The sequence below is a fragment of the Equus quagga genome, chromosome 5, assembly GCF_021613505.1.
Source record: "Equus quagga isolate Etosha38 chromosome 5, UCLA_HA_Equagga_1.0, whole genome shotgun sequence".
Taxonomy (NCBI): domain Eukaryota; kingdom Metazoa; phylum Chordata; class Mammalia; order Perissodactyla; family Equidae; genus Equus; species Equus quagga.
Genome location: NC_060271.1, coordinates 40,283,724 through 40,311,506, shown reverse-complemented (window position 1 = coordinate 40,311,506; position 27,783 = coordinate 40,283,724). Strand labels below are relative to the sequence as shown.

Sequence of the window (27,783 nt, the reverse complement as noted above, 5' to 3'; positions counted from 1 at the left end):
GCTCTCTCCAGCCAGAACCAGCTACAGATGCCGACATAAGCTCCCAGAAGGTGGGCAATGGAGACACAATGGCCACCTGGTGGGGAGGGGTGGAGGGAGGTTATTTGCATGAATAAGTAAATAAACCAGACTATGGAATAAAAAGGCAGGCAGGCAGTACATGGCATATGGTAAATGCTGATGTGATTATTACTGGAGCCAGTACTTTCTTAGACATTATTTTCCATTTCAGAGCTTCAAGTTTCCCATTTAAAAGGGAGGGAGCGGATAATTACACCTTTCTCACCGCCCTCAATGCGTTCCCTGATTTTTGTCCATTTTGCTCGCTTCTGCCTATCATAGTAAGTGCTCAATAAATGCTTGTTGCATACAGCAGGCTCTCAATAAATGCTTGTTGGACGAAAAAATGAATGAGCCCTATTTAGGTGAGTGAAAGCTCTTGGTGAGTCGTAAAGCGATAAGCATTCGTGGGCGTTTTTGTGATACTAAATGAGGCTATTTCCAGCGGGTCTGGAGAAGCTACGGGCTCGAACCTTCGGAGAGAGAAGGACTGGAGTCCGCGGCCGCCGCCGGTCCGGCCCCGGCCCGGCAGGGCCCCGCCCCGCCCCGCCCCGCCCGGCCCAGTCGGCGCCTCAGCCCCTGTTTCCGGGCGGGCCCCCAGAGGCGGGCGCACAAGATGGCGGCCCCGGTACGCTGGGCTAGGCGCCTGCAGCTTGGCCTTGGGCTCTTCTAGCCCGGGGCTGAGGCCCAGAGGCAGGCTTCGTCCAGGCGACAGGAGGCCGGGGCGGTGCCGCCGGGCCGCGTGGGGTGCTAGGCCGCTCTCTGCTGTCCCCGGGCCCCGCCGCCTCTCCAGCCCTACCCGGGGCGGAACCGCAGGAAGGTCAGGTCCGGCCGCCCCGCCCCGCCCCGTCCCTCTTCGCCGCAGGGCGGTCGCTGTTGTGTGGGTGGCTCACTATTAACGTTGACTTCAGCCACGACCCATGGCGGCCTCGCAGGTCCCAGGGGAGAAGATTAACATCCAGGCGGGAGAGACGGCCAAGGCCGGGGACAGGGACCTCCTGGGGAACGACTGTCTGGAGCAGGACAGGCCCCCCCAGCGCTCCTGGAGGCAGAAGTGCGCCTCCTACGTGCTGGCTCTGCGGCCCTGGAGCTTCAGTGCCTCCCTCACCCCGGTGGCCCTGGGCAGTGCCCTTGCCTACAGATCCCAGGGCGTCCTGGATCCCAGGCTGTTGGTGGGGTGTGCCGTGGCTGTCCTGGCTGTGCACGGGGCTGGCAATTTGGTCAACACTTACTATGACTTTTCCAAGGGCATTGACCACAAAAAGAGTGATGACAGGACCCTGGTGGACCGAATCTTGGAGCCCCAGGATGTTGTCCGGTTTGGCGTCTTCCTCTACACTTTGGGCTGTGTCTGTGCCGCTTGCCTCTACTATCTGTCCCCTCTGAAACTGGAGCACTTGGCTCTCATCTACTTTGGAGGCCTGTCTGGCTCCTTTCTCTACACAGGAGGTAAGAATTGGCCTGTTTCCTGTGCTGCAAGTCTTGGTTGCATGTCCTGGAAACTGCTGCTTTGCATAGGAGTTATAGGTCTAGAGGAGAGGGATGAAAGGTTCTTTTCTGAACCAGGCCATTTACATGAAATCTGTAATGTGTGGGTCATGCGGATTTTTGGAAAACAGTAGTGAGTTGAGAAGATCCTGGCTTGACTTATGGGTGTTAGGAATGACACATACGTATGGAAATTTTGGATACATTAGTCCCCCTTATCTGCTGTTTCAGTTACCTGCAGTCAGCTGAGGTTCAAAAATATTAAATGGAAAATTCCAGAAAGAAACAGTTCATAAGTTTTAAAGTGCGAACTGTTCTGAGTGGCTTGATGAAATCTTGTTCCGTCCCGCCTGGACTTGAATCATCCCTTTGTCCCGCAGAGCCACACTGTATATGCTCCCTGCCTGTTTGTCACTTAGTAGCCATCTTGGTTATCAGATCGACTGTCTTGGTATCGCAGTGCTTGTGTCCAAGTCACTGTTATTTTACTTCATAATGGCCCCAAAGCACAAGAGTAATGATGCTGGCAATTTGGATATGCCAAAGAGAAACCATAAAGTTCTCCATTTAAGTGAAAAGTTACGAGTTCTTGACCTCATAAGGAAAGAAAAAAAATTATGTGCTGAGGTTGCTAAGATCTATGGTAAGAACAAATCTATCTGTCACATTTTGAGGTAGGAAAAAGAAATTTGTGCTGGTTTTGCAGTTGTACCTCAAGTATGTATGTATATGGGAAAAAACGTAGTATCTACATTGTCTAGGGTTCTGTATGATCTGCAGTTTCAGGCATCCACTGTGGGTCTTGGAACGTATCCCCCGTGGATAAGGGGGACTGCTCTGTCTAGTTTCCTTTTGTTGGTCCTACCTTATAATGCCACAGTTTCCAATTTTAGTGGAATTTAATTTGTAAAACTCCAAATTCTATAGCTGATTACTTTCAGCTCATTTGTGAGGTGAGTCCTTGCAGCAGGTTGATTAAGGCGGTGACAGGAAGGTGGTTAAGCCCTATTGAGTGACTCTTAGGAGCCAGGCACTGTTCTGCATGAACACAGCGGTCACAGGTCCCTGCCCTTGTGGAAGTTATTTTATATATTGTGAGGAGAGACAGAAAGTAAAAATAGTAAGTGTAGTTAGTAAATTATAGTTAAGATGACCAATGTCTTGCTTTGCTCGGTGCTGAGAGGGTTCCCAGGATGTGGTACTTTTGGTGCTGTAACCAGGAAAGTTCCTCGTAAGCCACGATGGATTGGTGTCCTGATTATAGTATATGAAAAGATGGTAAGTACCATGGGGAAAAAAGTGAGTAGAGCAAGGAAGGAGGACACAGCTGACCATTTTAAGTAGTTTGATTAGGGTAGACCTCATCAGAAAGGTAACGTGGGCAAAGCTTGAAGGAGGTGAGAGGTGAGGGTGTTGGCTAAGCAGGTAGCTGGAAGAAGAGCTTTCCACATCTTGGAATGGCAGTTGCCAAAGGCAGGAGTGTCCCTGAAAAGCTTGCGGAACAGCACAGAGTCCAGTGTGTGAATGTGGGAGAGAGTAAAAGAAGGTAAAGTTAGGGAAGTATGTTTAGGGAGGGCAGAGAGGCACACAGATTGTGTATGCCTTAATTTTAGGACTGTGCCTCTGGCTGAGGTACTGAGAGTAGATAAAGGGGAGTGGGTGAGGGTAGAGGCAGGAAGACCAAGGAAGAAGCTGCTGAGTAGTCCAGGCGAGATTGGTGGCTTGGGTCAGAGTGGCAGAGTGGAGAGGGAAGAAGTGGTCAGATTCTGAGTATATTTTGAAGGTAGACAGGGTTTGCCGATGGGTGGGATGTTAGACAGGAGAGAAACAGAGGGGTTAAACCTAACTCAAAGGTTTTGGCCTGAGCAACTGGAATAATAGAATCGATGTTAAGTGAGGTAGAGAAGATTGAAGATAGATTTTGGGGGAGAAAGTTAGGAAATTGATTTTGCACATCTTAATGTATGAGATCTCCAAATGGAGATGACAAAATGATAGTTGGATATAGGAGGGTGAGTTCAGGGAGAGGTCTGAGTTGGAGATATATATATATATTTGGGAGTCATTGGCACATAGATAAAGTTGTATGACTGGGTGGGGTCCCTGGAGGAGGGAGTGTTGGCAGAGATGTGAGGGGGACCAGGACTGAGACCAGGGGCAGTCCAATGTTAAGAGGTGGGGAGAAGAGAAGGAACAGGTAAAGAGAACTGTGATGGAGCATCTGGAAGAGAAAGAGGAAAACCGAGACTGTGGTGTCCTGGCAGCCAACTGTAAAAAGTTCAATAAAGGAAATCAATAGGGTGCCGTAATAGAACGTGCAAAGTAGTGGTGGAGGGAAGAGGCCCTCTCTGTGAAGGTGACACTTAAACTAAGACTTGAAGGGTAAGAAGCCAGCCATAGGGCAGAATTGGGGTCTGATTTGGGTGCCGAGTCCTTCAGGGCTGAGGGAACAGCAAATGCAATTGTCCTGGAGTGGAGGGAGCTTGGCATCTTCTAGGATCTACCGAAAGGCCACTGTGATGAAGAGGGAGAATGAGATATAGTTGGAGAGATGGACAGGGGCTAGACCATGCTGGTCTTGTAGGGCCTCAGCATCCTCTGCTGGTTCCTCCTCATTCCCAACCAACAGCCACAGTCCTTGGACCTCTTTTCTCTAGCTCTATTTGAGTAAATAGAGCTAGATTTGGAGATTTTAGGCAGTCTCATGGCTTCAGATGTCATCTGTTAAGCTGGTGACTTGCAAGTTTATACCTCTGGACCAGATCTCTCCACTAAACTCCAAACTCATATCCAACTTCTTACTCAGTAACTTCTCTTAGAGGTCTCACAGGCATCTCAAGCTTAACGTGTCTGAAAACAAATTCCTGATCTTCTCCCCATAGAAACCTGCTCTAGCCACAGCTTTCCCCATCTCACTTGATGGCAGCTTCATCCTTCTGGTTCTTTGGGCTAAAAATCATGGCATCATCCTTGATTCGTCTTCCTCCCATCTTGCATCTAGTCCATCACAATCCTGTTGACTATACTTCTAGAATGCATTTGGGCCCTGAGCACTTCCCAGCACCTCCCACCACCACCGCTGTCATCTCCCTCGATTACTGCGGCAGATTCTCACTGATCCCTGTGCACACCCCCTTGTCCCTTTCAGGCTGCTCCCAACCAGCAGCCAGAGTAATCCTCAGTTACATCAGTCCTCTGCTCAAAACTCTCCAAGGCTCCCATCTCATTCAGAGCAAAGGCCGGGGTCTTTGCAGTGACCCGCAGGGCCTTACATTGTCTGCTCCCCCCTCACCCCTCTCCCCAGCTCTCTAACCTGCCCCTTCTTCTTTCCTCTTGCTCACCCTGCTCCAGCCACACTGCCCTCCTGGCTGTTTCTCGACCATACTAGCTGTGCTCCTGCCTCAGGTCCTTTGCAGATGCTGTCTCCTGGGTTTGGAATGCTCATTCCCCTTCTATCTGTATGATTTGCGATCTAACCTCCTCCACCCATTTGCTGAAATATCAGCTGTTTAGTGAGGCTTTGCTTTCTGCCCTGTTTAAAATGAGAAAATATTAAAGCTTTTTGCAGCAGCTGAAAAAAAAATTACACACATACTCCTCTGTATTTCCCCCACAATACCTTCCCTATTGCTCTTCTCTGCTCTATTTTTCTTCATGGCAGGTACACCTTCTAACATACCATGCAAAGGACTGACTTGTTAGTCGTCTTCCCACTTAGACTGTAAGCTCCCTAGGGTTAGGAATTTTAGTCACTTTGTTCTCTCCTGGGCCCATGGTGCCCAGGACAGTGCCCGGCTTGTAGTCAGTACTTAATATTTATTGAATGAGCAGATGTGGAGATGTGGAAATGTATTGAGCAAAGTAATGACATAATCTATGTTTTTTAACATCGACTTTGTTTGGTATAAAACTGACATACTGTGAAAGGCACAGATCTTAATGTTATAGTTTGATGAATTTTGACAGATGCGTATGGCTATCTAACCCACACCCCTATCATGATACAGTGTGTTTCTGTCACCCCCAGAAGCTTTCTTGTGCTTCTTCCCCATCGATCCCCACTCTCCCCACCCCTGTCCAGAGGCAGCCACTGTTCTGATTTCTTTCACGTAGATTAGTTTGGCCTGGTCTAGATCATTATATAAATAGAATCATTCAGTGTGAATTCTCCAGCCTGGCTTCTTTGGCTCAGCCCGGTGGTCTTGACATTCATCGGGTTGGGATTGCGTCAGTAGTTCCTTTGTATCGCCGTGTAGGATCCATCCTGTGGACACACTGCAATGTGTTTATCTGTTCTCTTGTTTGGCCACATTTGGGTTGTTTCCATATTTTGACTATTATGACTGAATGTTCATGTTCAAGTCTTTCTGTGGATTTTTTTTTTTCATTTTTTTTGGGTAAATGCCTAGGATTGGAATTGGTGGGTCATAGGGTAGATGATGTTTAGCTTTATGAGAAGCTGCCAAAGTATTTTCTAAAGTGGTTGTACTGCCATTACGTTCCCACCAGCAATCTATGCGAGTTCCAGTTACTCCATATCCTAGCCAACATTTTTATTCATGTTTTAACAAATTCATTCTGGCTTGTGTGTGGAGAACCGGCCTAATATTTCACTGTGCTGGCTTATTTGGAAAATGCTGTTGGGAGGGGTGGGAATGCCTAAAAGGACACTCCCAGTAGGGCCCCCTCTCTGAACCAGGTGGTGCACATGAGCCTTGGGCCGTGTGACTGACACTCTGGAAACAGGGCTTTCTCCCCACGGGCTCTGTTATTTTCTTGTGTCAGATAATCTCAAGAAGGTTGCCAGACCCTTCTCATCCCTAGAGTGGGTTTGTGGTTGGTTTTTGTGTAGGGCCTGTTTAAGGTGGGGCTTATTCTTATGTCATTTTTTTGCCAGCTGAGCCAAGGAAATGTTCTTGGGTGACCTAGCCAAAGGTCAAGTCTCTGGAGCTGTTGTCTTTTCTTCCATAGCCAGAGCCCTGAAGTCTCTTTGGAGAGCTGAGCAAAAGAAGAGAAGCAGCTGGTGGAGAAACTTGCTGGATCATGCTGGGAGCATTGCTGCCCGGCATCTTCCTTGGGCAGGGCCAGTCCCTTAAATGTGTGAGAGATTGCAAGAGACATCGACTTCCTAATTTCGAACTGGAGCTGATGTTCTCCTTGAGAGAACTTCCTCCTGGAGGGCATGTCCTCAGAAGACCAAATTGTTTATGAAAATGCTGCGTGGGGAGTACAGAATTAGTTTGCTGTGTGTTGGTGGGTATCGGGGTCCGTGGCTGTGATGTGCTTTCCCGGGGATGCTTCATTCTAAAGCACTGGAGGTGGTCTAGCACCAAATGCTGGTGTGGAGGGAAACTTGGGCTGACTCTTGCTCTTTGGCTGCCAGGCCTTTAGATCCTCTACAGATCAGTGTCCCTTATCTTTCTAGGCTGGATAAAATGCAATTGCTTACCCAGTGGTTGTCTTCATTTTCTGGTCCTGAGGCTGCGTCTGGTTAGCTTGGTTAGATCTGGAGGTTTCCCAGGCTTTGGTGGTGGTGTGTGTGTGGCTCGCCTTCTCAAGTGGGTGCCTCTCTCCTGTTCCATGTTGCTTTACCTGTTTCAATCTGAGCGGGACCTTTTGGCTGACCTTGGTCCCAAATTCCAGGTGCTTGTTACTGTAGCTCTGTGTTCAGTTCAGCCTTTGTGTCAAGCCTTGGGGAGTGAGCTGTGAAGAAGCCAGACCCAGGCCCTGCCCTCATGGAACTTACAGTTTGGTGGGAAAGACAGAGATTAAGTCATTAGAAGTGTGATGAAGTTTATAAAAGTGGAAGTCAGGGTGCCACGGGAGCATCTTGCAGGGGGACCAAATGTGGTCTCCAGGGTGAAGGAAGGCTGCCTTGAGGAATGGTATTTAAGGTCTTGAAGAATGAATAGGAGTTAGTTGGGCAAAGGTGGAGGGGTGTCTGAAGGCTCTGAGCAGCTGAAAGAAGTCTGAGTGGAGACGGGAGGAGAGTCAAGGTAAGGCGGGAGAGAGGCCGGGCAGGGCCAGAGGTGAGCCAAGTGAGAGATCTGAGGCCTTTGTCCTGAGGAGAACTTGTTGATAAGGGTTTTCAGGTGTCTATTGGAAGAGGGGCGTGGTCAGATCAGTATTTTTGAAGGCTGGCTCTGGCAGCAGTGTGGAGATTAGATTAGGGGTGGGGAGGGGGAGGTTGTTACAAGAATGGAAGCCAGGGACTGTTTGGGAGGGTGTCACAGTATTCCAGGTATGGATGACCATGACTTGGATATGGGGATGGAGTGAGGTGGGATGGAGTGTGGCTGGGAGATGGAGAAACTGGGCAGGTTTGAAAGAAGTAAATTAGACAGGATTTGAAGTAGATTGGCAGCACAGGAGGAAAAATTAGGGCTGATTGAGAGTTTTCACTTCATGGGAACCAGAGAGGGGAAGCAGCGTTATAACTTCACTGTCTTGGCTGTTTCATTCATTGTGTGGGTGAAGTTTGTTCACGTGTTAGAGTTTGGAGATCCTGGAATTTCACTGAGATTCACTGGGGTTTTCAAAACCAGAAGATGGCTCTGGAGGTAGCTGAGGAGGGAGGTGGAAAAGTTAGAGACTGGGAGGGGTATTCTGTGAAGGACTGATCTAAGCGTGCTACAGACAGAAGCGATGTCTTGCAGGGCTTGGTGAAGGGTGAACGGGATTGTAAGACCTGTTAGATCCTCGTTGAACTGTGTGTGTAGTGCGAAGCCTCTGCTCTTTGTTGTGGGGCTTTGTTGGGGGACAGTAGGAAGGGGAACTTGGGTTCGACTCTGAAACCTACCAGTGCTGCAAGACCAGTATTCTCTGTACCTCTGTCATTGGAGAAGAAATCAAGGTTTGCCCTGGAGCGGGTGGGAGCTCAATGACTGCCCACCCTCACAGTCTAAGAATTTCACTGTTCCCAGCCCAAAGTGGTCTGCTTTTTGACTGATGAACAGTCCCTCAATTTCCAGCCCTTGATCTCACACCAACTCTCTGGGTTTTCTGGCCGTAGGAATTGGATTCAAGTACGTGGCTCTGGGAGACCTCATCATCCTCATCACTTTTGGCCCACTAGCAGTGATGTTCGCCTATGCCGTCCAGGTGGGGTCCCTGGCAGTCTTCCCATTGGTCTACGCCATCCCCCTCGCCCTTAGCACCGAGGCCATTCTCCATTCCAACAACACCAGGGACATGGAGTCCGACCGGGAGGCTGGCATCGTCACGCTCGCTATCCTCATTGGCCCTACCTTCTCCTACATGCTGTATAACACACTGCTCTTCCTGCCCTACCTGATCTTCAGCATCCTGGCCACGCACTGCAGCATCAGCCTGGCACTCCCCCTGCTCACCATTCCCATGGCCTTCTCCCTCGAGAGACAGTTCCGAAGCCAGACGTTCAACAAACTGCCCCAGAGGACTGCCAAACTCAACCTCCTGCTGGGACTCTTCTATGTCTTTGGCATCATTCTGGCACCAGCAGGCAGTCTGCCCAAACTCTGAGGGGACCGACAGCTCTCCCAAATGTGTTGCCCTTTCTTAGAGCGTGTTGAAGGCAGAGTCTCTGAGGAGGGAAGGTGATTTGGCAGAGAGGGACCTAAGGATGGCTGGGGAACTCCCACCTTTTTTTTATTATTTATGTTCTTAAAGATAATGTTTTGTTTTTGTTTTATTCCATTTTATGGGGAATCTTGAAACCACTCTGGTATCAGAAGGTCAATGGGATGCCTGGCCCATGTTTTGTTTGTAATTTCCACTAGAGGGTGTTGTCAGGTCATTTTAAAGTGGATTAAAATGCCCTAAGACTTGGTGAAGGAGCCGCTGGCGTTGGCCCCCTGTCCTGAAAGGGCCATAGTAACTTGGCGAAGTGTCTTCTGTCATCTGGGTCTTGCAAGATACAATAATAATTGGCGCCAGGCCCCAGTGACACGGGGAGCACCTGTCTCTTCCTCTGAGCATTTGGGTCCTGAAATACACTGCTTGAGAGCGAAAGTCCCTCATTAACAGCCTAACGTGGCTCCCAGCTTTTTGCCTAAATTGTGATTCTGACGCTTTAGTCCTTCATCTCTCCTTTCATTTATTGCCACAGTTGAAGAAAAGTGTCAGATAACCCTGCAGCAAGACCATCGAGCTGGGGACTGGGAAGGAAAAAAAAACCACCCTCAAGGCAGCTGAGAAATCACTCTGCTTTTGGATAGAAATTGGTAGGACGGCTGTTTTCCCTTTTTGGAATCCACTAGAATGACAGGAAGGACTCCCAGCCCTTTCAGTAACTGTTAGGAGCCCTGAAATTGTAGAGGCACTGATGTCCTTGCAGGCCACTTGAAGCCCACAAGGCAGCTGCTTCCCCTGCCCCCATTGGCCCTCCTGATGCTCCACTGCGCCCACCCTCCGTTTCTTTCAGGTTCTCATTGGTGTATTTCCCATCCGTGGAGCCCAGTTGTTTGGGCAGCAGCTTAGCAACTGAGTCAGGGAAGCTGCCACTCTCCACAGAGCCACGGATGAGCAGACCAGGGACCTCAGCTCCTCCGTGGATGAGAAGACCCATAGACAACAGTCCTGATCCTGGGCAGCCGGAATGACAGGGCTTGCCAGTGAAGGAACTGTGTCTTCCTCCTTGAAGACGGAAGTGCAATAATGACCCTGCTTCTCCCAAAGGCTTCAGTTGCCTTGTGCAAAGATCGTTTGCACTCTGAAGGGGGAATTCCAATGTTCATCGAAGCTGCTTTTTCATTTAATTTCATTGCCTGTGAAGTATAGTTTCTGGCCTAGAATTGCTCAGTTGTATTTGGTTCAAGACAAATAGGTTGAGGCCATGATTGTTAGACTTTTCTGTTGTGACCGTAGACGTCCTGACAGGTATTGCAGTCTTGGCCTGCAGAAAATGGCATAAGAACTAGTTCTTAATCCTTAAAATCAGGCTAATTGTGATTTGGCTCCTTGAGTCGGAATTGGGCAGCTTCCTTGGAAAAAATATATTTGGAAATTGCAAAAGTTCCTCTAGGTGGTTTGTCTGCAGAGATCCCGAATCCTCTACTAGTGGTCAGAGCTCAGTGACGAGGGAAAGGACAGCCTTTCTCTCCTGCCTTTCTTTCCAGCACCATTTTTGTTTTATGCCAGGCTTGTGGCATTTCGGTGCTCACAGGGGTCCTGCCTTCAAAGATATGCTCTTCGGGTTCCTCTTCTGAGTAGGCCATTCTCGCATGGGGCTCCCCCCAAGGCTGTAGGACCAAGACCTCCCTGCGTCTACACACCAGACCCACCCTTGTAAGCACTCCCATCGGGGGTGTCAGTTAACCTGCACTGCGTTCTGGTGCAGATTTTAGTGCATATTTTTATATATAAATATTTCTGAAAGGCCCAATTTGGTGCCAGGTTTTATATACAGGTCACCATAATTTGTATTACATCCCCTGACTCAATGAAGATTTTCTTTAGACCTATTAATAAAAAAAAAAAGAAACTGTTTATCAGTGGTCTGGCTTCCAGTCTTTCTTTGCTTTCCTCCTGCTTCTTATTGTCTGATTGTGAACTCTGATTCATAAATCTCAGGAGACCAGCGCAGGGATGTTGGGACATTTGGTGGGGGTGTGGGTGGGATACCTGATCTTTGGTGATGAATTTGGGTAGAGCTTGACCATATTTAATGAGCCCCTGGAGCAGACAGTAGAGAGCACTCAGAGCCACTATAGATTTGCCAAGAGCCAGTCAGGCCAGGTTCACCTCATTTCCTTCTGTCTTTTCCTGCGTTCATTTTTCTTTTTTCTCGATAGGGTCCCTGTGCTGATAGATTAAGAACATGTAGAAGACAGAGTATGTTTGGGTTTTATCTAGGTGCTTGACAATGGATCCTTATGAACAAAGCAGAGAGGTGTGGAATGGATAACGGTCTAGTTGGATGAGTTTCTGGGAAACAAACTGCGGGAGAGCCGACTGCTCAGCGAGTCAGTGTCAGTGCCTTTAGTAGCACCTGTGAGCCTGCCCGCTGCCCTTTGCTCGGCCAGGTTCAGCACCTGCTGTCAATGACTAGAATTAGGCAGCCCAAATCACAGGTTCTGTACACCTTGGAGGAAGAACTTAGAACAAATCAAGAAGCTGCTTTGATGTGTCAAAGGAAAAATTTAGCATGAATAAATGTAAAGCTATATACTTGGGCCCCGGAAGTCAACTGTATCACATCAGAGGGGCAAGATCTCTGGGGTGACAGCAGTAGCTGTGGTCGGTATGAATTTTATTGATGACTCTGGGGTACGACATCACATGCCTTTATTTCTGAGTCAGATTTTTTCTGCTCCCCAGTGGGGTGGCTGGAAATTCAACCTTAGTCGCCTCTTGGGCCTGGTCCCATCCCTCTGGGACCCCTGGGCCTCAGTGGGGCGGAATCTAGGATGTTGGCTGAGCCCTGCTCTGTTTGCTCAACATCTGTAAGGTCCCTTCTCTGCTACTTCATGCTGAGGTTCGGCCTGGAATCTACCCTTGTTTCTTGGACAGTGCTCTAGAAGGGTTCAAGATGCCCCTTGACAGCAGCCCTCCTTGCTGATGAGTTCTATGGGCTTGCAGGCCACTTGTCACTGCCACCTCATCCCCATTTGTGCCCAGTCTGGGGGAGGCACCCATTCTCTCCATGATCTACCTTGTCCACCTGCCCTAGTCAAAGCATTTCCCTCCTTCTGCACCCTTGCAGGACCTTTACACAAAATCCCACCCTAGGGCCTTTAGAAGCTCAGCACTGGCCTCTTCTGGAGTGCAGCAGTGAAATACGTCAGTGTCATCTTACTAACTCTTCTGTTACTTCTGCATTAATACAAACAAAAATCTGAGCCTGTGACATGGCCCAAAGCTCAGTTTGAGTCAGTAATGAGCTCTGACTTCCATGAAGGTTAATGTGATCCGAGGTGCAATTAAGAGGAGTTTAGTGTCCCGAACAAGAAAGGCGCAGGTCCTGCCCATCCCCCTGTTGTCGGATCATAGGTCGGGGCTGGGCCGTTTCTGGGCACCTTTCCTTTTTAGTTTCTTTTTTCTTGTTAGAGCAAGTATGGTGCTAGATCAAGAGCATGCCGTGGATATAGTACACTCGGATTTCAGCAAGGCATTTGACGATGTGCTATGAAATGGGGAATGGATGAAAATACGGTTAGAGGAACTTTATGTGCACGTGTGTGTGCGGGTGTGTGCACATACGTGTCTGTTTTCACTTTGGTAACAGCTGTGGCAGGGGTTCTGCATCTCAGTATGGGAACCACATTTTGCAGATGTTATTAACAAACTGGATCTTGACCAGAAAGCAGGAGGCAGACAGCTTATGGCCATGTCAGCATGGAAAGGGGACTTGCAAGAGGGCTGTCCTGGGAAAAGGGATTGGGCCTTTTTTTTTTTTTTTTTGCGTGTAACTTCAAAAACAAAACTGGGACCAAATGAGTGGAAGTTATGTGGCCCCAAGTTTAAGCTCTTAGGTCAGGAAGGACTTTCTAGCCACGAGAGGAATCAGCAAGTGAGATGTTTGAAATGTCCCAATGGGCGGTGAGTTCCCTGTGACTAGACGCATTCAAGCGAAGGGTTGATTCCCTGTCAGGAACACTGAAGCGAAGAGTTGCATATCAGAGAGGGGGTGTATGAGAAGACCTTAAGGGTCTTCTGATCCCTCGATGTGGTTGTTCTGTTATTACAGGCTTGTGTCTCAGACCTGCCCCCAGGGGTTGGGAGGACAGAGTACAAGAAATGTGTTGACATTTCCTCTGCGATGTCAGATTGTTGTCTGCCCGTTTTAACAGGCAGAGCTGTGATCGATATTCCTTTTTTTTTTTTTAAGATTATACACGTGTGTGCACGTACACACACGTACGCACACACATGCACACACAGTAGATTTCATCCTCGAAAGCCCTTGAAGCGAGGTGGACGACAGCTCCTTTCCTCTGAGCCCCGTGGACCACTCTGCTGCTAATGGACTGTCAGCTCTTTCGCGACGGGCTCCAGACTGTGCCGGCTGGTGTAAAAGTAGTGCCTCTGGCGAGGACCTGGCACTTGCGTCTCAGCCAGTTGACATTTGTGATTTGCCCTTCTTCACATTGGGACAGCCCTCCCACCATGGGTGACTAAGCCAGGCTGCCAAATGGTGGTGTAAACCAGGTCAGTTCCCCTGCCTGGAGGGGTGACAAGATTTGCAGACAGGTTCCTGGGGTGGAGGAGAGGCTATAACTGTCAGGCACAGGCCTGTTCCGTGCTCCTGACCCACCTCAAGATGCGGGAGCTCTGGGAGGGTCTTCAGAGGGACAGTGAAGGTCTTGATCACAGGCACTCAGCCAGGTTTCAGGGGTCAAGGGAGGTTGGTCTGGGGCCCTGTTATGATGCTAATATGTCCAGAGAGGCAGTCCTCTGTGTGGTGTGACTCCAGGGCCACCTCAAGTCCACATTCACTCCTGCCATATCCTTATCCTTCTGTCCCCCAGCCTGCCTTAGAATTGTCTCCCATTAGGGTCACAAGTGGGTTGAACAGGGAAGGGCCCAGCATGGTGTGTGTGTGACACATCTATCAGTTTGTCAACACATCTATTGTCAACCTCCCCCGGTAGGTGGTAGGCCTCGAGTGCAAGGACTCTGTTTTATTTATCATCTTCAGTCATTAGTAGCGCAGTCGTGGGGACGACAGAGCAGGGGCTCCATCACTGGTTGTTGACTGAGTTACAGGGAGTGGGTGGACCGTCTAGGGCTGACCAACAGGCGGCAGAGCTTTAAGTGGGCATGAGTTGTGCTGCCCCTGAGCAGTAAGTGCAGGTGAATTCCACTTGAGGTTGGACATGGAAGGGAAATATGCCAGGAACTCTCAAGATCTCTAAGGTCCAGCTCATCTTCCTGGAACATGGAAGCCTCTAAATAAATGTTTGCTGAATGCCTGAGTGAATGACAGTAATAAAGCTATCACTATGTTCCAGGCATTGTTCTAAAAGCTTAGATACATTCTTTTAATCTCCATAACAACCCCATGAATAGGATATTAAGATCTCTTTTTCATAAGAGGGGAAACCAAGGTTCAGGGAGGTTACTCAATTTGCCCAGGGTCATCCAGCTAGTGATGGAAGCACGATGCAAACCTTGGACTATTTCAGTGCCAGTTCTGCTCCTCGTCTCTGTCTTTGTGTGTCTTGCAGTGCCTTCTACAGTGGGGACTCAGTTGGTCTGCCCTTGGGAGTGGGAGGGTAGTGGGGAAGGGAGAACAAGGCTGATGGTGGGGGTGCCTGGGAAAGGGGGCTTCGGAAGCGTCAAAGAGTGACACAGCCTTCACAATTTCCCTGGCCCCACCAATGCTCTCAGCCTTGGCACTGGTCTGCTGCCCTCTGGTCTTCAAGGCGAGGCCCCCTCAGCCCCTCCGCCTGTATCCTCCAACGCCTCCAGGAGGCTGGCCCTACAGGGATAATAATTAAGCCTGCTGTGTAACCTGCTCTGGCTGGTTGGACTAAGGTTTTAGGTCAAAGTTTGCCCATCCTTGAATAATGGAGAGTGGCCACTGCCCACCCACAACAACACAAGAAGGTCCATTCTCAGGTTAAATTTCTACTCCTTCCTCTATCTGGCTGTCTTCATTTTCTCTGTTTTCTGTGGTCCTCACCCGGCCACTGCATCAGAGTGCCCACATCAGGAACGTGGGTGACTCTGCTTCCTGAGAATTTGGGGGGCCACCTGGGAGGAGACTGAAAGAGCCCCTCCCCACCTTCAGGGTGAGCAGCACCAGGAGCTGATAGTTACATGCTGTTTGGGACACAGAAGACTCACTGTTGGGGTTCAGTGAAGGGAGGCTGACCCACGTCAACTATGAGCAGAGATGACCACAGCGCACTGAGGGTTGAGACAGAGGTGCTGCATGGAGCTAATCAAGAAGGTTTCCAGGAAGAGGTGATGATGAGTGGTCATCAAAGCTTCTAGGAAGAGGTGGCCACGAGGGTGCTTGTTTCCTTGGATGCCGACATGCTGGTGGACAGCTGTCAGCAATTCCCCCCAGCTGGAGAATGCCCTCTGGTTGCTGCCTGAGAGTGTGGGCAAAGATCTCCTTAATCAACCTCTTTGGCACACAGCCAGACAACTGCAGCATTGAGGCCGGTGTGCTGAGGGCCATCGCACCACTGCCAAGGTCAAAGCCTGAAGAATGAGAAACCCTGACGCCTCCTTCCTGAGAAACAAACAGGAGCGGATGATGGGGCCTTTAATCAACCAAGGCTGCCAATACCTAATCAAGATGAATGGCTTTGAGGGACGAGGCCCAGGGAAGGCATCATGTCAGGGGCATGGGAAGACTGCCTCGGCTCTAGGCTGCACTGGGGCCAGGGAAGGCCAGGCGATGAGGAGCCCAGATTTGGGGGAGTTGCCCAGAGGGTCAGAGGTCACCACTGTCACCAACTCAGGCCTTCCAGCAGACACTTCCCCTGGCCAAGCACCTCTACTGAGATCCTGCTCTGAGCTCTGTCCCAGGACTCAAGATAAGTGAGGCACGCCCCTGCCCTGTGAGGACTCACAGAGAGCTGGTGGGGAGAGAGCACATCCGTGAGTTGTCTGATGCCATCCCAAGTGTCATAACAGAGGCACAAGGGCTGTGGGAGAATGAGGGCAGCAGAGGTTAATTTCTCCATGCCCCACTGCTCCAGACTCTGATCAATTCACTGCTCTGGACAGACGCCTTTCACTGTCTTCTGACCCCTGATCCTCTCTGGCGCCATCTGCAGGCGGCTGTGACACCAGTCAGTCATTCACTGTTAATTGAGCAAGTATTAGGTTCCAGCACTTGCCAGGCTCTCGGGTATGATGGAGAATAAGACCTGGTCCCCATCCCCAGGAATGTTACAACCCAGAGGAAAGACAGATAACCGGACACTCCTCATATCCTTCACAGGGCTCGACTGGCAGAACACTCATGGAGTCTGACAGCACTGGGTTTAATTAAGTCCAGGGTGTATCATTCGCCTACTGGGTGGGCTCAGTCAAGCTGTGTGACCTCTTTGAGCTTCCAGGTCCTTCTGTGTGAAAGAGGATGATAGTATTTGCCTTGCAGGGTAGTTTTGAGTTTAAATGAAATATGGTTCCTAGAGTACTTAGCATGGTGCCTGGTATGTAGCAGGTACTTCCTAAAGCGAGTCCCCTTTTCCCTCTGATTGATGAACATCTTAGAATGTGGCTGTTTCTGTATAATCTCAGACTTCCCAACTAAAGGGCTGAGGACCCAGGACTGACACGACGGTGTTCTTCACAGTGCTGGCACAATGCCTGGTATGTTCATTCATTCACTCAACAAACATTTATTGACCACCTGATAAGTACCAGGCACTGTGTTAAAAAGTAAAAATAGAAGATGAACAAGGCCAGGTCCCTGTCCTCAAAAGAGCTTATAAGATAGGCAGGAGACAGAAAAGAAATGAAACTATAAATTGTAAAACTATGTGTGTGTGTGTGGGGGGGGGGGTCCCTTTGGGGATTTCCTTTGGGGGGCACCCACATAGGGCTCTATAAGGAAACCGAGGGATGACCCATTTGGAGCCTTTCTCTCCGGGAGACCTAAGCCTGGTTGTGCTGAGACTGGAATCCCAGTGAGGTGACTATGGCTGTCACTCCCCCCAGCCCAGTATCCCTGAGGTTCTAGCTTTAGGGCCAGAGACTGTCAAGGTGGCTTCCCATCTGAATGCCCCATGGCCCTGGGAGCCTGACCATTAAGCAGGTGCTAAGAAAGTGTTGGATGGAGAGACAGATGGTCTTAGGCACCACGATTGTGAATGGCCTGTCATTCCTAGGGGCTCCAAAATCTCTAGGTTAAAGGAATTTTGAGGGGGCCCTATTTCCCAGCTGTGCTATGGGGAGAGGTAATATCATCTCCTTGGGTTCCTGTTGAAGGTCAACAAGAGAAGGAAGTCCAGAAAACGTCTGAAGTCTGTTTTACCAGGGTTGTCATTATATTTAAAAAATTTGCCCATGTGCATGTGTGTGCATATGTGTGTGTGCATTTGTGTACATGTGGGGACACCTCCCCACTAGCCAGCAGGGCAGTTATTATTCTGGGTTTCAGGAAGGGCCGAAAATTAATGGAACCCAATGCAATGAGTGACATCTTATAAAACAATCTCAATTACCAGATAACCAATCTCCGCGCAATTCCAGAGAGAATAAAAGGAAACCATGGGGGCTGTGAGCAAATGATAGCCCAGAGCCGCTCTAGGCAGAGGCAGGGAGATGGAGCCGTTTGTTATCCTGCCAGCTCAGAACAGAGGCTGGGCACGAGGTGGGCTGCTCTGCTGAGAAGAGTCATTCCTCTTCCAAGAAGGGACAGTGAGGGGATGGTGAAGTGCAAGGATAACCGAATTCGTCAAGTGGGCAAGCGTGCTGTGTAATCTGTGCCCTGGGCCATCGGTGGCTGCAGCTAATCTTGCTTCCCCAGAGCCCAGAGCCTGCTTCTCCAGGAGGGGCCCCATCTCCTGGGAGGGGGCCAGGCTCTGCGCTGGGAACCCCACTGCCTGCCCCGGCTGATCTGTGGTATGCGTCCTCTTGTCCTTCTCAGCAGTTCGGTACCTGGCCTGGGTGGCCACCCCTGGAGGTGGCCTGGGCTGCTGTGAGCAGGGCGTTCACCCCTGGGATTCTGTCCTGAGATGGGGAAGTTGAGGCAGCAGGGGGACTGACAGCAGCCCGTGCACACTGCCTAACTGCCATCCTGGGAGAGACTCTGGGTCTGGGCAGCAACCCGGGGGTCGCCAAGCCCTTCTCCGTGCATCTCAGCCTGGCCTCCCCATGGCCCTGAGAGTGTGTGCTGGGCTGTTTTCACGGGCCGAGTGGGTAGGTGAGTTGCTCAAGGTCACGTGGCTGCAGGACGGCAGCGCCTCAACCCGAATCAGCTCTTCTCTGACTCTAAATGTGGCACTCATTTGGTTAAAAATCTCTTTCATTTTCAACACCTCTTTCTTTTGAAGGAGGGAAAGCATGATGGGTTGTATTTTTATAATCTCATATTCAATTTAAATCTCTTTTAAAATGTTGAAAGAACCACAGCTGCCTCTCTTGTCATTGTCTTCCTCTCCATTCTCTTTCCTGCTCTCCTCTCACTTCCCTCCCCTAACCCTCTCTGCAGCTCCCCCTCAGCCCCTGCTGCACGTGGGGGCTTCCCGTGCTGGTCGCACAAGGTGGAGGAGTCAGAGGGGAGGCAGAAGAGGGAGGGTTGAGGGCCCAGCAGAGAGAGGGCCTCGGGTTCCCACTGCTTGAGAATGGGGCGGATGAATCTATTGCTTTGTGCAGCCTGGCCCATGAGGCTTCCTCAGCCGTCCCTCTCATCTGGACCAGAAGTGCGGCTTCTGCAAATCTAGTAGACATCATCCTTAGGCGTGAGCAGCCTCAGACAAGATCGCCTACAAAAACCCACAGAGCACATCTCCCCCTCCTTGTTCTCAGCTCATCTGCTGTCTGACCCGAATGAGGCTCACATATGTGTGTTACCACCTTTGAGACTCAGAGCAATTCTAGGATGGAGTTATGAGAGTGCCCATCTTAGAGAAGAGGAAACTGAGGCTCCTGCAGCAAGGTTAAGCACTTTGCTGTCAATGTCCCCAGGCAGACATAGCTGTCTAAGTTCGCAGAGCCAGTGGCCAAGCTGGGATTAGAAGCCAGGTCCTTTGGCTCCTAACCCAGTGCTCTTTCCACCATGCTCTGTGGTATGGGCCAGTGTCCCAGCCTTGGTCCTGGCCTCAAGAAGGGAGGACTGAGATTGGAGGACTTGTGGCTTCCAGGTTGCTTCTGCAACAGGGGCCCAGCCCATGACAGGGATAAAAAGCAAGCAGAGGGGCCGGCCTGATCCTGCAGAGAGCAGCGATGGCTCCTCGGGTGAGGATAAAGCAAACAGGAGAGGAGTGGCTGATCAGGAGATAATCTCTCTGAGAAATGATCAAGTGCCAGTTGCTTCCGCAGCTGCAGGGCTGCATCTGGGCCCCAATGCTGATGTGAGCTCCGCCTCCAGATCTGCATTGTCACTGGCTTGTTGGAAAAACAGATGTTATTGTCCTCTATTCCCATCTCATTGTCCCTAATAGGCAGTTAAGTGCAGGAGGGGGAACGGAGAAACGGGACAGAATCACGCGTCTCTTTCAGGCTCTTTCCAGAACATGCACTTCTGTGGGACTTGGGGTTTTGGATGGAGTGGAGGCAGGGAGAGACCTCGTCCCCTGCCCTGGGTGTTCTGGGCCAGCCTTGGGGAGGAGCTGCCCCGCTGGCCCCTTGTCCAGGCCAGTGGGTGCTGATGACTGGTTCTGGGAAGGGTTGCTTTCCTTCGTGCCTACATCCACCACCTGGACTGCACCCTGATGTTAGAGGAAGGGATGATGGGGACCCCTGGCCTTCTGCTTTGACTCCCAGAATTTGGGAGGTTGTATGAGGTCAAGGGCTGATGAGATCAAGGTCTTGAGTTCCATTCTTGTTTGGGATTCATCCATTCACTCATTCATTCATTCAGTGAGTCAGTCAACCATCTACTGCTGAGCACATTCTTGATGGCTTAACCCTACACCTGACAGCAGCATGCTGGTTTGCAGATGAAAACTTTTCACGGGAAGAACAGTCTGTCCTCTTACATCAGGTCACGTGGCTACGATTTAATGGAGCTCAGAGGCTCGCCTGCTCCGGAATAGCTCTGCAGCAACCTGCCCCAGCGCCTCGAATTCCACCATCAGTCAGTCCTTTGAATGAAGGCATTATATTTCCCAAAGGTCCTTGCCAAAATACGAGCACATAACTGAGGAGGGCTCGCAGAGGGAAAAGAAATCTGCCGGTCACCGTGGAGAACAGAGGAGGGGACCCAAAATGAATGATATACACTATGGGTAAGTTTTCATGGGAGACAGATGAGAAGAGAAATATCCAGCCCATGGGCTGCTGCCCGGGAGGGAAGGCCTGCGAGGCTGTATGAGAGAATCAGGAATTTAAGGGAGAGTTCTGAGAGGAACCTGGTACCACGCATCGCTGGTTGCCCCGTTCTGCTTTGAGACTGGCAGGGTGAGACTAAAGACCTGGCCCGGCCTGTGCCCCTGGCTGGAGTGAGGGGAAAACTCTTTATGCCCTGCTGACCCTCAACCCCCAGAAGCTCAAGCCACTTCTGTCCGCACAGGGGCCTCCTTCATATCTCAGTAGGGTGGAAGGGGCAGAGATGGGGCGGAGAGGGAAGCCCAGCATCTCCTCCATCTCCCACGCCCCTGCTGCCTTACCTGGTGCCACACCCTGCTCTGTGCCTGTCCCCTCCCCCAGTTAGGGCCAAAGGGCTGATGGCAGGTGAGCTCAGGCCCCCAGCCAGTGGCTTCCCACGGGCAGAGAGTACCCTGGGCCACCTGGACAACTTGGATGAAATAAGAGAGAGTAGGGGTTGGAGGAGGCCCTCTTCTCCCATCCCCCCTCTACCTGATGGGTATTAGGAAGCGAATTAACTGGGGAGAATACCGACAGGCAGAGATGCCCTTTGTAACCTCTTACTACTTAATATTCAGAACCTATTTCACCTCCTTGTAGCAGAACTTCTAAAAAAGTCACATAATGAATCACATTAGAATTCATCCGAAATGGTTTCCATAAAGACAATCATTATTGTCTAGTGATGATTCCAGGTGAGCGCACGGGCTCCCTGAGTACCAGAGCTGAGGGAGGGCTTGCCCCCTCTCCCTGAGGCCCACCCACTCTGTCCTGCTCCGGGAAGCACAGGAAGGGTCTGCTGAAGCTTGCCCACCCCTCCCCTCCTCACTGTGTCCCGCCAGCTCTGCTGCCTTCCACGCCAGCATTAATATGCCATCTAACAGCTTGCCTCGCAATCCTGAGTGACAAGGGGTTGGATGAGGAACGTCATCCAGGAGAAAATGGAAGGAAACTGGCTGGAGCCCCCAGGGGCTTGCTGACCTCTGGTGGCCCTTTCTTCCCTCCCTTCACTCTTCTGCCCAATCCCCACCCCCACCCCTGCTCCCATGCTTGGATCTAGTGTGGCAACAGAGGTGCTCTCTGGAGCAAAGGGCTTGCCCTGATGACACTTAGGATGCAGAGGAGCCCTGAGAAGCTGAAAGGCCATCTCCTTGCCCCAGAGCAGGGACGCCTGATCCAATAACCCTGAAGCCAGTGACGATAACTTAGTTATCGCCCATGCTGGGACCTGGGCTGGGCGGATGGGCGTCTTTAAAGCACCTTCCCTACGAATATACAACCTTTCAAAACTAATCTATGGTGTCGGAAGTCAGGAGAGCGGTTGCCCTTTGTTGGGGGGTGGATCCGAAGGGGGCTTCAGGGCACAGATTAAGCAGGCATTCACTTTGAGAAGAGTCGCTGAAGTACACTCGTACAACTTTTGCATTCTTCTGAATGTACAATACACCTCAGTAAAACGTTTACCCCAAAACCCCTTTGTCAAGTAGAGATTGCTAACATTTCCTTAATTATATCATTGGAATCAAGTACTCTCTATTAGGGTGGGATGACACAGACAGGAGAAGGCAGCGGATAATCCTCAATTGTTTTCGACTTGGATTGGAATCAGTGTCTTACACACAACACACACTTGTTTGCGAGAGATTTGCTTCTGTAAGTGCGCATGCTCTTGCTGATGTTAAAACCAACGGGCAGTTCTGATCACACGCTGCTCAGCCTTGGGGGCGAGATGGTTCAGAAGCATTCCAGGTAGCAGGGAAGTCAGATTGAGGCACGATTCAGAATTCGACATAGGTCCTCTCCTCCCTCCATCTCCTGTCCCTCCACTCAGTGTTGGATGTGGTCACTGTTCAGGTCACTGGGACGCACACTTCTCTCCTGCTTTGATGGGTACCAAGGTCAGGTCTTGAATCAGAGCCACTTCCTCTCGGTATTAAGGGTTGGAGGAGGGCCCGAGAGCCTGATCCTAGATTGGGGACAGTGGTACGCTGTTTGCAACAAGCCCCCTCCCTGTGGCACGCCCCTTAGCAGTGTGCCTTAGCCCCACTCCTCTCATCAAGAGCCACAGTCTCTTTCCCAGCCCCTTGAGTGCGGGCTGGACTTTGTCTTACTCTGAATGTGGCAGAAGGGATGCTGTACGACTTCCCAGCCTAGGCCTCAATAGGCCTTGCAGCTTCTGCTCTCCTCCACCTGGGACAACCCTGAGACTGCCAGGTGAAGGAGTCGGGTCCAGCCCCCTGAAGGGTGAGAAGCGACACGAAGCAAAGATGAGCCATCCCAGCTGCGGTCCTCAGACCATCCAGCTGACATCCAGCACCAACCACCACACATGTGAGTGAAGTCAGTTTTAGACTCTCTGGCCATCCCAGCCACCAGCTGACTGCACACGAGTGAGCCCAGGAGAGACCAGCCCAAGTTGTCCACCCACAGCATCACGAGCAAATAAACAGTTGTTATTCTAAGCCATTAAGTTTTGAGGTGGTTTGTCACATAGCGAATCATAATTGATCTAGTTACTAACACCCTTGCCTGGGCGTCCACTGGCCAATGCCAGCATCCTAGGGGACAGGACTGTGCCCTCAAATACTCTGTGCATTCTTCCATCCAGAAACTCCAGAAGCAACTTTTGCCCAAGATTTGTTTCTTTGCTCATCCCCACCAGTTTCCAGGCCTGACACGCAGTGCCCATTGCTCTTTATTAGTTTAATATATGTTGAAGCTTCCAAACGGATGCTGGGGCCCAGGTGGAACAGATGAAATGTGACTAAGTTCTGGGGATGATTGATAATGAGTAGGGACTGGAAAATCAATTGTGTTAATTCCTGGTCTGTCACTGGGACCGAGAATTAATGAGAAAATCTGTCTAACTTAATGGTATTTACACATTATACAGAGTGTGATAAAACTGTCTGCAGGTGCTACTTGGCATTCCAATCATACATGGCCTGTGCAGCCTGAGGGGCAGGCAGGTCTGAGTTGTCCAGGACCTGGGCTGGGCGTACAGAGACTTCCTGGGAGCTTTCAAGTACCTCTCTAACCTCTGAGTCGGTCCCAGGCACCTGCATGGATCTCACGAGCACAACTGGTCCCTGTCAAGTGTGGGGCACCCAACTGCCACTGTCTCAGAGATTTGCTGAGGGCACATTTATGGGCCTGCTTTGAGATAACCACTCCAGAAGCTGCTGGGTAGTTGCACAATGACTAGAGGAGGATTCAGTTGGCATGATTATGCCACATATGATACATGTTGGCATGATTTGAGAGACACAGATGGTCCTCCTGACCCACAGGCCCATCCCCCAGGGAAGGTCGGCACCAGCCCTGTCCTATACCACACCCACCCACCCAGTCACTATTGGAAGGCGCCTTGAAAAGCCTCATGGAAACTGATGGAAGAGCCTGCTTTGGAATCTGAGTGTTTGCTTCCCTGAAACTCTGTAGACTAAGGCTTGCCCCGTGGAGGTGCCCCAACACCTGGTGTTCACCCCCTTGTGACGTATTCTTTCATACTGAATAGGGCTGATCTGGGGGTTCAGTAAAATACTGCAGAAATGACTGTATGTGACTTCTGAAGCCAATTCATAAAAAAATATGGCAGCTTCTGCCTTGTTCTCTCTCGTCCGACTCACTCTGGGGAAGCCACCATCATGTCAGGAGGCTCATGTGGGGAGAGACTGAGGCCTCTTGCCAACAGCCAGCACCATGGGAGTGAGCCGTCTTGGAAGTGGGTCCTTCAGCCCCGGTCAAGCCTTCAGATGACCACAGTCCTGGCCAACATCTTGACTGCAACCTCGAGAGAGACCCTGAGTGAGCTTGCCCCTGAATTCCTGACCCACAGAAACTGGGAGAGATAATAGATATAGGTGTTTATTATCATTTTAAGCAGCTAAGTTTTGGGGTGATTTCTTATTCAGCAATGGATAACTAACAGAGGTGAGAAGGGAGATGGGAGGGCAGGGCCAGGGGCATCTCACACTGGGGTGTGGAGCTGATGGAAGACACTCCCATGTACCTTCTCCACACATTCAAGTGAAATCCACCTCTGTGTTTTGCTGCTTCCCCCCAAAACACCCTTCTATGCTTTTCCCACCTCTGTGCCTTGAATGTGCTGCCTTCTCTGCCTAGAATGCCCTACCTGCCCCCTCTCCTCCACTTCTTCCTCCTCCTGTTTCTCTTTTTCCTCATGAGATGAGCTCCTACTCAGCCTTCAAGACCCAGCTCAAATGTGCCCTCCTCTATGAAGGCCTTCCCAGTCTCCCTTGGGCAATTTTTCTCACTTTCTTTGGCACCCCCATGATATCCTATTTTTTGACGGATACTTGAGGGGGTTGACTGGTTCCGTAAGCTCTGGAGTTCAGAACTTCAATTTGGTTAATTAACTCTGCCGGCCCTCCCTGTTCACCGGCACCAACAGGATGGCAACGTCAGGTTGTCAAATGAAGGAAGGAAGGAAGGAATGAGCAAGCATCCAAGGCAGCCTTGGGGAGGAAGAGAGGAACCGGACGAGGTCTGCGGAGGGGCGAGCTGGGCCTGGATGAATGGAAGGCGGTGGCTGTTTATTGGTCTGTGTCTGCGTTTCAGGTCTGTTCATCCTAACACCAGCCAGGGAGTTCTTCTCTCCCTCGGCCCCGAGAGCTTCACTGGGTCGGGGAAGGAGCATCGCCTGGGAGGCCTCTGTGTTTGTGGGTCCCTGTCACACCCCTTCCTGGAACCCTATTCTTCCTTGCTCACCGTTTTCCGTGCCTGACAGGCAGCCCTCCAGAGTCCCTTCCCTTCATCCTCACCTGGAGGGCAGATGAGGCCAGGCAGACATATCTGATTTCTAAACAGGTTTTAAGGTCTTTTCCCAGAGACCCTGAGCTCATTTCTTCTTTCTCTGTCTCTGAGGTGCCAAGACAGCAATTTGGGTCTCAGACGCCCTGAGCAGGGGTGCAGCCAAGTTTTTTATTGCACAGAATGAATTTGTTATGTGGGGGTTCTTTGGCCTGAAGGATTGCTAAACGTCCTTACGTCACACGGTGTCCCAGCCTGGCCGGCGCCCAGAGGCCAGAGAGCTGCCTTGCTTGCCGGTTTACTGAGAGGAAGGCTGAGGGGGACCGAGGTCAGGGAGGGGTCACCTGCACACTCAAGTCCTACTCCTGGCCTATTTATTGAGTGCCCAGCAAAATCAAGTCCCAGAGAAAGAAATTATTTGTTCGAGGTCCCATGGCAGGAAGTGGCCAAGGTGAGATTTGTTTCCAGACCTGTCTGACTTCAAAAGCCGCTGCTCTTGACCATTAAGCCACACTGCCTCTGCCTGGCCCAGCCAGTCCGGAGGTAACGCAGGCCCCCAGCTCCCAGCCCATCCAGGGACCTTGTGGGATTTCAGCAGGACTGACCCAGAGGCCAAAGGAAACAACAGTCTGGGGCGGAGCTTCCTGGGTCCCTGAGGCTGCAGGCTCCTCCAGCTCCCAGAAGACAGTGAGAGATTCTGTGGATTCCTGCTTGGCTGAATTCTACTCCTGTTGGAGCAGAGGAGGGTGTGTTGCCATCTCTAGCTGTGGGGCTTATCTTTCGAAACTCTGCGATGTGTGTGGAGACCTGTGAACCAAAGGAGGTGAAAGAAAGATTAAAGAGGGAGAGGATTAAAATCTCCAGGGCTCCCGGGTGCTGCAGAGCCTTTCCTGCCAGCAGCGCCTCGATCTCTCTATTAGACAGCCCCCAGCCACCAGCCGGGGTGGTGAGAAGGACGAGCCCCCTCCCCAGCCTCCAGGCACCGAGAAGGCAGCAGGTTCCAGGCGTGGAGGGCGGAGGGCAGGCTGGGTTTGGGAAGCAGCAAAACTCAGAAGTGAATTTCACTTGAGTAAAAACCAGGGTGGAAGTGTAGGGGAGGTACACAGGGTGTCTTCCATCGGCTCCACACCCCAGTGTGAGACGCTCCTGGCCCTGCCTTCCCATCCCCCTGGCCCACCTCTATTATCCATCGCTGCATAACAAATCACTCCAAAACTTAGCTGCTTGAAACAATAATAAACACCTATATCTATTATTTCTCCCAGTCTCTGTGGGTCAGGAGCTCACTCATGGTCTCTCTTGAGGTTGCAGTCAAGAGATCCGCTGGGGCTGTGGTCATCTGAAGGCTTGACCGGGGCTGGAGGACCCACTTCCAAGATGGCTCACTCCCATGGTGCTGGCTGTTGGCAGGAGGCCTCATTTTCTCCCCACATGAGCCTCCTGACATGGTGGTGCCTTCCTCAGAGTGAGTGAGACGAGAGAGAACAAGGCAGAAGCTGCCTTGGTTTTTATGAACAGGCTTCAGAAGTCACATACGATCATAAGGGCTGGCTGTTACTGCTCCCCGCTTCCCCTACACTCCAGCCAATCCCTGCTGATAGCTTGGCTACCAGGGGTCCCTGGGGTGGCTGTATCTGCCTCCAGAGTGGCCAGCCCCTAAAGGCTGTGACAACTGTGTCCTGTGACTCTTTTTCAGAAATTAGGACGTGAGCAACTGCAGTCTGGGAAGGCAGACCCTCACTGCATACCTACTTCAAACTCTGCCACCATTTCGCACCCTCCACCCAGCTTTACCATCTGTTTGCTGCCCCCCCCCCTCACCTTGCTACATCTTTCACGCCAAAGAAAATGCCATCAGCAGCAACTGAAGCAGAGGGGAAGCTGGGGACAAGAATAGCCCACCTCTATGGAGCACTTACTAGGTGTTATTGGTGCCAAGCATAGTAAAAGTGCTAACTTCTTACAGCTTCTTATGGGGTAGGTACCTCCCCATTTTATAGATGAGGAAACTGAGGCACAGAGAGGGTAAGTAACTTGCTCCAAGCCACACAGCCCTTCAGTGGCAGAGCTAGGATCTGCTTCCAGGGTCCACTCTATCTACTAAGCTTATATTTATTGCATCTGTGATGTGAGGCTCCATCCTCCCACGAGGGAGCCACAGTTCATCAGACAGATAAGGGGGTTCACAGTACAGCAAGAAAAATGGAAGCAGACACCTGGAAGGCTCTCCAGGCCACAGGTTATGAGGTCCCAGAGTAGCTTTGTACCCTGTATTTAGGAAATGGATCTTCCAGACTGCAAGGAGTGCTGAGGCAGCAGCCAGGCCAAGGGCTGTGGCCTTTTAAAATCAATTTTAAAAAATTGTGGTAAAATATACCTAATATAAAATTTACCATATTTGCCATTTTGAAGAGTACAGTTAGTGGCATTAAGTATGCTCACATTGTTGTGCAACCATCACCACCATCTGTTTCTGGAAATTTTCCACGTCATCTTGGGGTCTCTGCCAGCCCCTAGTTCCCCTGCTGGCTGGACCTCTCCCTGCCCGCT

At 50.8% G+C, this 27,783-nt stretch overlaps 1 protein-coding gene across 1 annotated transcript; it reads left to right on the top strand.

Annotated features, from left to right (window-relative positions):
- Positions 1–670: 670 nt before the first annotated feature.
- Positions 671–11,013, top strand: UBIAD1 (UbiA prenyltransferase domain containing 1). The gene is made up of 2 exons (XM_046663164.1): positions 671–1,509; positions 8,561–11,013. The coding sequence occupies exons 1-2, from the start codon at positions 981–983 to the stop codon at positions 9,046–9,048; spliced, it is 1,017 nt and encodes a 338-aa protein (XP_046519120.1). The 5' UTR covers positions 671–980; the 3' UTR covers positions 9,049–11,013.
- The last annotated feature ends 16,770 nt before the right edge of the window (positions 11,014–27,783 follow it).